At 51.1% G+C, this 12,852-nt stretch overlaps 4 protein-coding genes across 4 annotated transcripts; 2 read left to right on the top strand and 2 right to left on the bottom strand.

Annotated features, from left to right (window-relative positions):
- Positions 1–755: 755 nt before the first annotated feature.
- Positions 756–7,590, bottom strand: N7446_005355 (protein kinase RIM15). Its single transcript, XM_058514103.1, has 2 exons — positions 6,653–7,590; positions 756–6,594 (listed from the first exon to the last, which is right to left on the bottom strand). Exons 1-2 carry the CDS (start codon positions 7,199–7,201, stop codon positions 1,027–1,029), a joined length of 6,117 nt encoding a protein of 2,038 aa, XP_058375432.1. The 5' UTR covers positions 7,202–7,590; the 3' UTR covers positions 756–1,026.
- Positions 7,591–8,452: 862 nt separating this feature from the next.
- N7446_005354 (Zn(II)2Cys6 transcription factor) lies at positions 8,453–11,044 on the top strand (the record flags this gene model as incomplete). The annotated part of the gene is made up of 6 exons (XM_058514102.1): positions 8,453–8,583; positions 8,645–9,023; positions 9,071–9,495; positions 9,551–9,760; positions 9,823–9,992; positions 10,048–11,044. Exons 1-6 carry the CDS (start codon positions 8,485–8,487, stop codon positions 11,042–11,044), a joined length of 2,280 nt encoding a protein of 759 aa, XP_058375431.1. The 5' UTR covers positions 8,453–8,484.
- A 591-nt stretch (positions 11,045–11,635) lies between these two features.
- N7446_005353 (uncharacterized protein) lies at positions 11,636–11,956 on the top strand (the record flags this gene model as incomplete). The annotated part of the gene is made up of 1 exon (XM_058514101.1): positions 11,636–11,956. One exon carries the CDS (start codon positions 11,636–11,638, stop codon positions 11,954–11,956), a length of 321 nt encoding a protein of 106 aa, XP_058375430.1.
- Positions 11,957–12,261: 305 nt separating this feature from the next.
- Positions 12,262–12,785, bottom strand: N7446_005352 (uncharacterized protein; the record flags this gene model as incomplete). The annotated part of the gene is made up of 2 exons (XM_058514100.1): positions 12,262–12,447; positions 12,498–12,785. 2 exons carry the CDS (start codon positions 12,783–12,785, stop codon positions 12,262–12,264), a joined length of 474 nt encoding a protein of 157 aa, XP_058375429.1.
- Positions 12,786–12,852: the final 67 nt, after the last annotated feature.

Below are 12,852 nucleotides of genomic sequence, written 5' to 3'. Positions count from 1 at the left end.
GGCTATAGTTGGATCTATAACAACCTCACGTTCTGCATTTCTACCTACATCTTCACTCTACACAATTATCTTAATACAATACTATACTAGCACAGTCAGGAGAGCTTTTCAAGTTACTTCTTGGCAAGTCTCGGCCAGCGAAGCATCGATGGGCATCGAGTTCCGCACATCTCTGACAGGCTCATCAAGGTCCACCAACTCCACTGCCTCCACCCAGTGGCGATTGTGATTTACTTGGAAATCCCAGACTGTATGAACATCTTCACTGCATAACTTGCTGAATAATAGTGTTATCTCGCCAGCTATAGCACCGCTGCATAAGAATCAATCTGAACTTTATAAGATATAAAAGTATCAAGGCATGTAGGTAAACAGACCCCTGGACCCCTGGTTGAGTCGTGATATCATTCATGACGCACAGTTGGACCTGTCCTATCTCGATCCGATCGATCCATGTAAAATATTGGAAAGGTACGCTGTAAATGTAGATCAACGCACAGGACATTACCACTAATGCACCTCGACGACATGAGAACGAATAAAACGGCAAAAACTCGGGTTCGCGTAAATGAGTGGCGTCGTGCTCTGCACCAACTGTGTCTACTATAATCCAAACAAAGTGTGGGCCGCGCTGATCTCTAACAGTTGACAGCAGTCGCACGTTGAGGTGGACACGTACGGGCCGCGTCCAAAAATAGGCGTGGCTCGGTTCTCGAGTTACGAAGAAGCAGTATAGAAAGGAGAACCAGCGTCAAGCTGGTATTTAATTCTCACATGGATGAAAAGTAAACTATCATCGCTGGAACAGTGCAAGGAAAGAGATAAAAAAGACCGGAACACCCTGCTCCAAGAGTAACAAACATTCAGACATAAGAGACGTGAGGGAATGGATACGGTGTGATGCGGGGGAATCCCCTGGTAAATAAGCACACAAAAGTTGTACAGAGCAAGGAAATGTAGGTGCGCAAAAATATGTAAACAGAATAGAAGATGATCGTCAGATCGAGAGGCGCTTTGGGGCTACTTTTATCGTTTGAACGCGGAGCTCAAGTCCGATCGGTGTCGCTCATGTGGCCGAGGGGTCTGCTCCGGATCCAGACTGGGGGAGGGATGAAGAGGCCGCGGGGTCGCATCAGGGTCGGGAGTAGGACTGAAGTCAGTGTCTGGGCCAGAGCCGGAGTCGAGCGTGTTGCCAGAGATCTTGACTTCAGGGGTAATCGGCGGACCAGAGAAATGGGGAATGCCCTGGGCCAATTCCCACGGCGGGGTGGTCTGGCCCTGGCTAGGCTTGGATGCAGGAGATCCAGAGTAGATCGAGGTATCCTGGTGTGACAAGGAGGGTCGGCGGTGCTGAGAGGTGGATGGCCCTGACCTTGAAGGAGTTGGAGAGTCCCGAGGACCAATTTGATCGTCTCCTTCTGATTCTTCAGGAATGCTGAGGCCCTCAAACCGATCCTCCAAGCTCGTGCTAGCAGGCGATCCCAAGGACCTATCGCTCTCTTCATTATAAGCCGAGTCGCCTTGATTACGAAGCGCTTCCCTCTCCTTCTTCAGGAGTTCTTCGCTGCCACTGACAACACTGCCACGACTGTTGGTTCGCATCATTTCAATGCCCAACTTGGAGCCAGGGCGGCGGTTTCGAGACGGTGGACTGCGACGTGTTTGAGAATTGCCAAGCTCTTCGTCCTCGTCGTCGCCCGATTCAGCACCTTCGTAGCGCTTTTTCTCCAGGGACTCCCGTTTGGCACGGATGGATTCACTTGAGCGTTGTTTCCTGGGCGTGAGACCACCATTTGCGTCCATGGCAGCTGGTGCAGTGGCGGCGTGAAGGAGGTGGGGAAGAGGAACAGCCTTAGGGTCCGGGCTACCAAGGTGCTGGTCGTCCGATATACCCAAGCCACCGTGACTTCGATCCCAGTCCTCAGTGTTGCGATTGATGATAACTGGCACTTCGTCGGATTTGATGGATTCCATATCACCAAAGACACTGCTGCTCATTGAATCGTCGCGACTGGATCCTCGGTATGAGCTGGGAGGGTTTAGGACGAATCCAGAGGACGCCGAACTAGGGCTATCCGCAGTGGCCGGAGCATTAGAGCGACCGCCCGAGCCTGGAACAGTGACCGTTTGGGACGTATTGTAGTCAGCGGAGTGAGGTTTCCACATGCACCATTTCGACAAGGCATCGGTGAGCTTGGGCAAAGTTGGTGGCTTCTGGATCAGTGCGTCAAAGTTGTGATTCTCAGGAAGGTCTTTCAAGTAGCCAGTAACAGCAATGATTGGAGTGTGCCGATTGGCGCTTCGTGTCTCCCGCACCATGCGGGCGAAATCAACACCGTTGACCTGGGGCAGTCGGTATTCAGTCATTATGATATCGAACTGAACCTCACTGAGGGCATATCTGACTGCCTCCGCGCCATTCGTAACAGTAATAGTCCGACAGCGAAGTTTTTCAAACAGCCGTTCCATGACCAATCGCGAGACAGGATGGTCCTCACAAATGAGCACATCCAACGGGCGGAAGAAGGGCCCTTCTTGAAAGTTGATCTGGGATAACCGCCGAGAGCTTTGTCGACGGCGTTGGACCTTCAGAAGTGCTTTTGTGCGAGGGTCTTCATTGTCCGAAGAGGATGGTGAGATATCGAATAGTTGACTGCGGCGTTTATGGTGGGTGGGCACGAAGGTCTCCTTGGGGAACGAGGACATGTCACCATCCTGAGATCCAATTGTGTGTGAGCGAGCACGGCTCGCCGGGACGCTACCATGGCGCTGGTTGTTGGACATCTTCTCAGGAGAATGGGCTGGATTCCGACTGGCTTTGACTGGAGACGAAGCCACAGAACCGAGTCTGAGGTTTGGCATTCGTCCTTGCTCGGCCGAGGACGGCTGGAAAGTCCCACTGGATTGGTGGGATGTGGTTGAAGAGGATCCAGAAGTCTTGCGCCGTTCCTGGGTTGTCCCAGTACTGAATTGGACCAGAAGGGGAGAAGAGGGTTGCGAAGGTCTGCTTGGGGACGAATTGGATTGGCTTAATCCCGACGGAGAAGACGGTCGGTTGTTGCCCTTGTTTTGCGGCAAAGCTCGTTGAAGTGACATGGGGAGCGGGCTCCCTTCCAAGGAGGGCTGACCTGAACTGTTGGGGGTCTGAACAGCGGACGACGGATTTGGTTGTCGGTGCTGTGCCTGCATAGCTTCCTGACGCATCTTCTGGATAACATCCTTGTTCGCTTTCTCCAGCATCGGCAGATTCTTGAAGTTGAAACTGCCAAAGTCATCAGCCATAGCCGGTTCGCTCAATCTCCGACTTCGCGAATCCCGAGCGTCGCGGACGTGAGGAGGGATATGCAGTGGCATCAACGGCCGCTTGGTTGAGTTCACCTGCGATCGGACTTTGAATAGTGCATCGTGGGGGCGATCGGGTCCGGTCGTGGCTGGCGGTTGAGGCGAGTGCTCATCTTCCAATTCCTCTGCAAAGGTCTGAAGAGTGGCACCACGGGCATCGAAGTATTCCGTGTCCTCAGGGTTTTCAATGTTGGGAACGAATTGTGCCTTGTCTTCAAGCAAAGTATCCCAATTGATCTCAGATAGCCATGGGTGGCTGCGAATCTCTGCTCCGCCGTTGGGGAACTTCTCTTCAGCATTGGCCCCAATCCGCTCGCGGGGGTTGAGGGTCATGAGCTTGTTCATTAGATCCAACGACTCTGCCGAGGTGTACTCCTCTGGATCATCAGGCCAATTGATCCTGCGATGAAGAATGTTCTCAAATACTTCGTCGGGGGTCGCCGCGTTGAAAGGCGGATAACCAAAGATAAATTCGAACATGATGCATCCCAAGGACCACCAGTCACTGACTTCATCTTGCCCAACACCATTGATGGTCTCTGGGGCCAGGTAGTCGGGGGTACCAACGAAGCGTCGATCGTGGTCTTCTGGATCAAAGAGTGCCATCACCGGGGGTAACATGCTTTGCTGGGGAGGTGTGTGTTGTGCGAGTGGGTTGCTGAAGGTTGGCTGAAGGGGGTGGAGACAAGGAGACTCGCCTGACTCACTTTGGCCCTCTTCGTCGACCATGCTGGTTGAAAACATGCTCGGCGATGACACAGATGGTTCATTGGGGTTGTCATTGAGCGAGAAAGTTCGGAAGATTCCATTGAGGCCATCGCTGCCCATACTGTCACTGCGGTATCCCGAGGCGCGACGGGAGCTCTGCCGACTCAAGCTACTCTGGTTGAGGTTGAAGTACGATGGCTGACTGGCACTGGCATTCACTTCCGGAGTGATAAGAGGAGTGGACCCTGGGGATGAGCTGGCCTGAAAATCGAATGAAGCCGACCGAGAAGATGCGATTGATATCGCACGAGTAAAAGAGCCTTGTTTCAGCAGATCAGGGGCGGCCTCATCGGGGCTCTTCAATACACGCTTCTGCCGTCCGACCAAACCCATTCGTGAAAGTCCAAAGTCAGTCAGCTTCAAATGACCGGTTTGGTCAATCAAGAGATTATCAGGCTTCAGATCGCGATGGACAATGCCACGGTTATGAAGGTGTTCAACTCCAAGAACAACCTCGCCAATGTACTTTTTAGCCCAATCCTCAGGAAGACCACCAAGAACCTTGACCAGTGAGGAACAGTCACCACCATTGAGATACTCCATCACCAAGTAGAGGTAGTCTTTGCTAGAAAAGGTCCAGTAGAGCTTCGCAACAAAGTCACTCTCGCCTTGCCACATCATGATAGCGCGTTCAGCTTTCACGTTGGTGACCTGGTTCTTGGCGATCATGTCGGCCTTCTTCAGGACCTTCATGGCATAGTACTCGCCTGTAGCTTTCTTCTTGACCAAATACACACTACCAAAAGCACCTTTGCTGATTGGCTTGATGATTTCAAAATCTTTGATAGATAGTGGCGCTGGTCGAGGTTGTTGGCTCACGGACGGCAGGCGGGGAGAAGGTGGTGGCTTCGCAACATCAGAGGACGTCGCTGACGACTGCCTTCGGTGGTGACGATAGTGGTGCGCCAACTCACTTGCGTATGTGGAAGGGGATACTATTGGGGAAGGTAGGCTATCAGCGCCGCTTGATATGCGGGGTTTTGGCATGCGCAATGGGGAATGCGGACCAGAAACCCGGGCAGGAGAAGGTTGTCGACGAGGAGAGCTTGAGAGCCCAGGGAGCACCAAGCTTCTCCGCTTTCGATCAAAGCTCCTTTCAGAAGAAGGCGAGTCTGTTCGCACAGCTCCTGGGAAAGCCGAAGACGGCAGACTGCTATCACTGCTCTCTCCAGCGTCAATATCCGCCAGAGAAAGGCCCATGCGATAAGGCTGGGATGTACCCAGAAGTCCTGCAGCACTCTTGTGAGACCTTGGGGTGGGACATTCCATGGGACTGTTGGAACCTGTCGAGACTGCCACCGAAGATGACCTCCGTTCTGGTTGTGAGAGCAACGACCGTTCGGGTGAGTTTCGCATGGACATAGTCAACGCAGATGCTGGTCGCCGCGGGGAGGGCGCTGCGGGCTGTTGCTGCGCTTGTTGTTGCGAATCCTGGCCTATGGGTTGTGACAAGGGTTCTTCCCCGATGTTGCTGCCAATGTCATCGGGGGCAACATGACTGCCAGCGATGCTCTCTGACGGGGCTTCTTCGTCGCAAGAGCATGAAGAGTCACTAAGCTGGCCAGAGGCTATTCGCTCTGCTTTACTGAGTGCTGCTTCAATGCATTCTTCGACCAACACCGTGTATTCGATCCGAATACGCTCGGCATACTCAACAATCTTGCGATGACGCACAACAGCATCAACTTTTGCCTTGGCAACCTGTTCGGTGTCTCCCGCCAATGCGGCCAGACCCTGCTCCTGTTCCAATGTATTGGAACTGGGTGACTGCCACTGGAGGACCTGGGAGATTCGAGATTCAGACTGTGGAGACAATGTCCGGAAGTCCTCTCCATCAGTCCGAGCGGATTCCTTGATCATCGGCATACTAATCTCCAGAGATGTATCGCATAGGTCAAGGACAAGTTCCACAATACGAGCCAGTGGTCTCCGCACAGTGAAAGAACGGGGTCGATTCGGCATGGCACCAGACGCGGAGTGATCTCGCGACCGAGGTGGTGTGCCGGGTGCTGAGTTACTGCTGGAGACACCACCAGATGATGGAGCGGAAGTGGTGGGCGAGGGGCCGATAGACAACCCCTTGTATTCCGCTTGAGGGAGAGGCGTCGGATTGCCATCGCTGCCGACCAAGGGCCTGCCTTGACGAGCTTCTAGGGCATCCAACACCTTGACAATGACATGCCGATGCTCATTCAAGTTCTCCTGTGCCAGTTGAACGTCCATTTCCGCCCGGTGTTCCTGCAGGCATAGATCCGAATGTTTCTCGAACCACCACGGTGTGATCTGGCGTTCACAGATGCGACAGAGGACAGGTGTTGGCGCAGGATGCTTGGAGGGGTCGGGTTCTGTTGCTGCTGCGTCCGCTAGTTCGGTCAGGTAGTTTGCCAGTACCTCCGCTCCAACCCCCAAAGATTCAACGAGCAGAGGCGGCAGATCGATTGTTACTTCTCTTGGTTCGGTCAGTGGTCGCAACATCCACATGGTCTGTTCGTCGGGGAAGGTCAGTGAACCATCACGGCAATCTATTTGATCGTCAACTCACATGGCCGCCTTCATCGTCTGTCCGATCGTAGACCATAATCCCCTGTCCCTCCATATTGAGCACATTGTGATTCTGCTCTTCCTCGGGCTGGGAATCCTCGATAGTCTCTGTATTCGTTGCACTCGTCTTTTTCGCGACCGGTGGCGGTTCCGGCGCGTACTTCAGAACTGAATCCGGCCCCATCTGTACCGCGAAGCGAATAAAACGACTCCGCGAATCATCCTGTTTCATCGATTCAATCGAATCCCGGAATACATCCTTGTTGCCCAGGAGAATCTCTGAGATCATATGCCCTTCCACTGTCTCGGGCGATGAGCCGACCACTTGTTTCCACGATGGGCTGACCCATTTAATGCGACCTTCCAGGTCCATATCCACAATAATGTTCAACGTCTGTTCTGCTGCCTCCTTCAAATCTTCCCGTTCCTCCCGCATATCATCACTCAACGTTCGAGTCATTTTCGGATCGATGTTCCGGGCCTCCTGCCTGAGAGCAGTTACGGCGGGAGGCGCGAGGAATTGGGGTTTGGGGGAGTCATTGCTGGCCATGCTGATACGCTCGGCGGAGCGAGTTGGAGCTTCGCGGGAAACGGCGGAGACAAGTCGAATAAATATGGGAGATTGTGTCAACAACTATTGTAGCGTTCAGCAGAACCGTCTGCAGGGCAGAGCGGGTGCCCTTTATCGAGGTTATTGATTCATCCGTAGCATCAGCTGGCCATGATGAAGTTCAGGGACTTGGGGGGTCAATGATCCCACCGCGATACAATCGCGGTCTAGTGATCCGGAACACGTTCTGAAACACGAAATGGAGGATAACGGAGGGAATGGCGCGACAGCAACGCGCTGGATAATAGACAACCCCTCAAGATTCACAGAGATGGAAGAAAAGAAATGGAATGGAAAGGTGAGGTGGGAGAGGAGGGAGAGTCGGGAGGGGATGTGAGGGCGGTGATTGGCACATTCCCACACGTACTTCTGTACCTCCATTTTGAAGTGCTTTTGGATCTCGAAAATAGTAGAACATGCAGTTATTCAGCGTGATTTGGGTGATTTAGCTGTTAATGCCCTTGCCTCTACGAAGTTGGCATAGAGGAATTGCACTATAGCCTACTCTATACTCAACTGACCTACTACTATTCACTTAACCTACTACTATCAACCTACCACTATTAACTACTATTAGTTACCCTACTTGTACTTTACTACAAAGCCAAGCCTCCTGGGGTAATCACCTGATAGAATACACATAACTGTACCCCAAATCCCTGTCCTTGCAGAACCGGGGATGGACCAGTTCCTACTGGTTAAGTATAGGCCACTGAGATACTCCCCGAGTAAACTTTACGCTTCTCCCCAATCAGATCCTCTGGCTCTTGCCGTGTCGAGTCTATGACGAGAAAGTATTACGTCTTGTACTTGTAGAGTTGAGAACGACCTCAGTTTTAGTTATATATATTCCATGTATATATTTCCCCTGGACTGTAAATTCGAATTTTGGTTCATCTATACATATGCCTGTGTACATTCATAGACACCTGCAAGTATAAGCTCTCGTTTTAAACATTCACTTTGGTTTACCTGAATAACAACAGTAAATATGCAACACATCAAGCCATACTGCCCAGTGGTGTCCAGGTGGACACCTGAGGCGAGATAATGACTAATTCTGTAGCCTTATATGACAGGCATCACTATCACAGCCTTGTAACCTCAGGCATTAAGGTGTCCATTTGCGCTGCTTTGTAATGTTACTGCCCACCGGTCTCTCTTCAAGCTTCTACAGATGATTGTGAGGATCTCTCGCGCCATTTAGCATTTGTTCTTTTCCAATGTCCCTGGCGCCGACAGATGACACGGCTAGACGTAGACGACCGGGCAGAAAGTATACGTCCCGCGCCTGTGAGACATGTCGACAACGACGAGCCAAGGTAAGAATCGTATATCCCTGACACAGCATTCATGAACCATCTTAACATGAAAGCTCTACAGTGCGATGGTGTTCGACCATCATGCTCACGCTGTCTTGACCGTGGCGTCCAATGTCAGTACTCGACTGCGGAGGATGGCCGACAACCAGCCCCCAAGTCCTATGTGGTCATGCTGCGTAACAGAATAGAGCTTCTGGAGCGTGTCTTGCACTCTCGCGGGATTGATCCAGATGCTGCGATTCAACTGTTGGGCCAAAAGGATAGTCCTGATCGAGAGCCTGATGCCGAGTGGGCAGAGCCCTGCTCAAATGTCGATGATTTATGTACCACATTTGACGGCGCGCTCACATTGGATGAATCTTTGAACTTTGACCAAGATGGCGAGGTGCGCTATTTTGGGCCAACAAGTGGGCGGTTGCTGTTTCGCTCTTCATCAAAGGGTGAGTCGGAGATGGGGCTTTCTAGCAGTGTGGCTGATCACTTCAAGATCCGCCCAAAGAGACGCATCAAACCGACGGTCCTTGTACATGGAATTCCGGCACTGCTTGTGCAAGTCAACCTCATGAAGACACAGACCTTTTAGCCGAAAGCCTGATATCCGATGAACTTAAATCTCATCTGATCGATTTGTATTTTGAGTGGGAGCAGCCGTGGCTGCAAATGGTGAACGAGCAGCTGTTTCGAGATTCCATGAAAGATGGAGGCCGGTATTTCAGCCCACTTCTGCTAAATTGCATTCTAGCTATGGGGTCACGATACTGCAAACGCATGGAAATCCGATCAGACCCCAGTGACTCGAACACGGCCGGCAGGGTCTTCATTAAGAAAGCCGAGGCATTGATCCAGAATGACCTTAAATGGCCCAAAATTACAACAATACAGTCACTGGCTATTCTAGGCATGGCCTATATAGTAAGCCCTACCTCGCCAAACGGAATGAACAAGACAAACTGACTTTCGAACTCAGGCAATGGGGTCTGACGCCGCTGGGTGGCTTCATCAAGGCATGGCCAATCGTCTGGCGCTGGATATGGGATTGAACATGGATCCATCCGTCCTCTCGGGGGCAGTTGCTCTCCCGAGCATCGAGATTGAGTTACGCAGGCAGATTTACTGGGCCCTATATTGCCACGACAAGCTGTCAGCAAGCTATACAGGGAGGGTTTGCACGTTACTGGTACATTGCAAAACATCGATTCTTTCTTTTCTTCACTAAGCTCACCTTTCTATGTCACACAGGACTCCCAAGGAGTCGTGAATAAGCCCTTCGCTTTATGTGCACCGGATGTATGCTTGCCCTCAGCAAATGGGAACGGGCAACTCCGGGCTGCCTCCCAAAGAGATGTGGTACAGTTGCACCGGGCAATGATTGATTTGTGTCGTATTTTCGAAAAAGTCCTTCTCGCATTGTGAGTTTGATGAGCACTTCGTTTCTATGCCTGTGTTCACTGATGATTTTGATAGCTGGTCCCCAAAGCCACTTCTCCAAGCCACACAGCGATCATCATTTTTTGAGTCCTGTGTCCTTGACCTCAGGACGTGGTACTACGACCTCGCCCAAGAGTTAAAAATTGACCGTCCATCCGGCCCCTCCCGATTTCCACACACCTACACTTTGTGCATGGTATACCATACCGTCTACATTCTGCTATGTATACCCTTCCTAAAAAATCGTTCTGATGCCACAGGAGCCTGCATTCAAAATACACAAGGCCAACATGACACCAATAGCGATGCATCAGAAACACGGCGCAGACAAAAAGCCATCACTATTAGCGACAACTCTGCTCGGGCAGTGTGTGTCGTGGCTCAGAAGTACAGACAGACTTTTGGCAGCTTCAAGCTGAGCCCTGTGACACCTACGCACTGCATGCTATCGGCAGCATTAATCATCATCGAGAAATGTTCTGTTCCCACCTCAAATCCCGAAGGAACCCAAGCAAAGAGTCCATCGCCACACGCAGCTGTAGGACTCTGCCTTGAGGCTTTACGAGAACTCTCCACGTCTTGGGATATTTCGAAGCGTATCGGACGCAATTTAGAGAAACTATATTGTCAGCGACTGAACTGCAATGCTGATCAGATGCCATCTGCCCCGTCATTGGAGTTTAATGCGTCTTGCGCAATGCCTTGTCAACCGGTAGACCCGACAGAAATGAATGCTGGTAATGGGTTTATGGCACCACCGTTTGAGTTTGGACAGGGTATTTCGGGCCCAAATGACTTACCGATCCAAGATTCCCTCTTAACACCACCGCTTGCCACTATCCATGGGTTTGATTCCTCTGAGAGGGATATCTATGGGGGTAATAGACATGGTGCAAATGACTTTGGGATTGGGAGCAATCCCGATGAGCATTTTGTCAACAATCTCGGCTTTGCCTTTTCTGCTGATAGTCTGCCAAGCGACTACAACATGTTTGATACTCTCAACCAGATGTATTTGGAAGATATGTGGTAATGGTACAATTATAATGACTTCCATTGCTGTCTCTTTCATGGTGTTCTTGCCGTGACCCTTGACAGCGTCTCGCAGACTGCAAGCCTCATACCGACCCATTGATAATTATATCTGCAGCAATATTTTTTCCTAGTATGTCTGGAGATTGTTAGAAGTGATAAAGTCTTTGGCGCAAGATTCACCTACAAACTGCTGATTGAGGGTGCCCAGGTGGAAGGATTGGGAATGCACTGGCATCGGCGACTCGCAACCCTCTGGCACCAAAGAATCTGGCGCGATTCTCAATAACAGCCATACGATCGCCGCCGATACCCATCTTGCATAAGGCAACACATTCTCAAAGAGATAGCTGGAGTCATTGACAAGCTCTGCCCATATCGCCATCGATTGAACCTATGGTCTGCCAAAATACAGTCAGTATTGCATGTAAATCTGGACTGGAGGTGACTTATCTTGATAAATCATGAAGTTTGATGCAGGCCTGCAAATATCAGCCAGGGCCGCTCTGAAAACTTGTTTGGGACCTTACGATCCACCCAGGCATTTCCCTCTTGGATAATGAATATCTCGAAAATTTGCACCAGGTACTCGATGGGCCACGAAGCCCCATTCGATCGGGGTAGTAGTGCACACATCTGCACCCGCTCCGAGACTGCAAGATCCCGGGACTCGCGCAACTCGATGCATGAGCTCGTAGTATCCTCCGGCCTCCACTACAGCTACCTGGAACTTTTGGTCTGCGAGTCGAGCAGCAATCGTCAGACCTGCCGTGCCGCCGCCAACAATCACGTAGTCGAAGGTGGCATTGCCAGCATCTCGAACGTTGAACTCGTAGGACAGGGTGTTGGACAGGCCAAAGTCGACGAACACGAGGTAGCGATGAACCCAATGAATGAGGGCATGGCGAAATGAACAGGCTTGATGGAATTCCAATTTTCGTCTAATGATAAGTAGATGTGGTGGGCTCCAGAAGCCGGTTGAAATTCCATTAGGTGATCTGTTGACTGCCCTTCTCCCGGACTCACCTGGGGGTATTTGTTTAACTCCAAGTTATGACATATCACCGATGAGAAACAGTAGGTAACTAGGAACAACTAGAAGCTTATTGCAATTTGATTGAAATCCTAATTTGCTAACTGTCTTTCTTGATCATCGCAGCCTCAAAACCAATCCGACGTTCGTCAGATCCTGCACCCGAAACGATACCATTGCACCCCTTAGAAGATATGGCGCAGCAGAATCCTCAGGATCTTATCCTGTTTGGCAACGTGACGGTTGAAGGTCTTGTTGGTCTTCTTGGTGTACTCCGCGAGCTGGCTGAGACTGGCAAAGCGGCGAGGAACATCGTCGGTGTTCCAACAGTCGAGGACGTCGATGATATTGACATGGACGCCGGCAAGAGCCTGATCGAGTTAATGGGTAATTTCCATCGGGGTAGTAAAGATGAACAAACCTTCTTGCACTTCGTAGTGGACATGAAACTCCCTTCGATGCCGACCTGTCGACATAGCTCTTGCCAGGTCTCCAAGTTCGTATTGCAATATCCGATCAGGCGGTCATATTCACATGCCATACACTTGTTCCAATTTTTTCTCCAGGTCCTGGAGTTTGCCTTCCAGTTCCGCTCCTTGCTAACGAGGCTGAAGAGGTAGCTGATTGGAAGCTCTGGGTCATAGGGGACGTTGAAGTCCTGCAAGAACTGGTTTGGGTGAAGCTCAAAAGGGCTAACATTGATACGCATGGCTGCTGCGGGTGCTGGACGTTGTATTCCTGTTAGTCTGGCCCAGACGAATATGAAGATGGATAGG

This window comes from Penicillium canescens (genome assembly GCF_028828765.1).
Source record: "Penicillium canescens strain IBT 15451 chromosome Unknown utg000003l_segment0_segment0, whole genome shotgun sequence".
NCBI classification, from domain to species: Eukaryota; Fungi; Ascomycota; class Eurotiomycetes; order Eurotiales; family Aspergillaceae; genus Penicillium; species Penicillium canescens.
The sequence above is the reverse complement of the archived record's forward strand: the minus strand, read 5'-3'. Positions and strand labels throughout refer to the sequence as shown.

Bases quoted from the DNA above. Each gene is read 5' to 3' on its own strand.
- N7446_005355 (XM_058514103.1), bottom strand. From the start codon at position 7,201: ATGGCCAGCAATGACTCCCCCAAACCCCAATTCCTCGCGCCTCCCGCC. The intron at 6,595-6,652 runs GTGAGTTGACGA...CCCGACGAACAG, and splicing joins CAGACGATGAAGGCGGCCAT to ACCATGTGGATGTTGCGACC.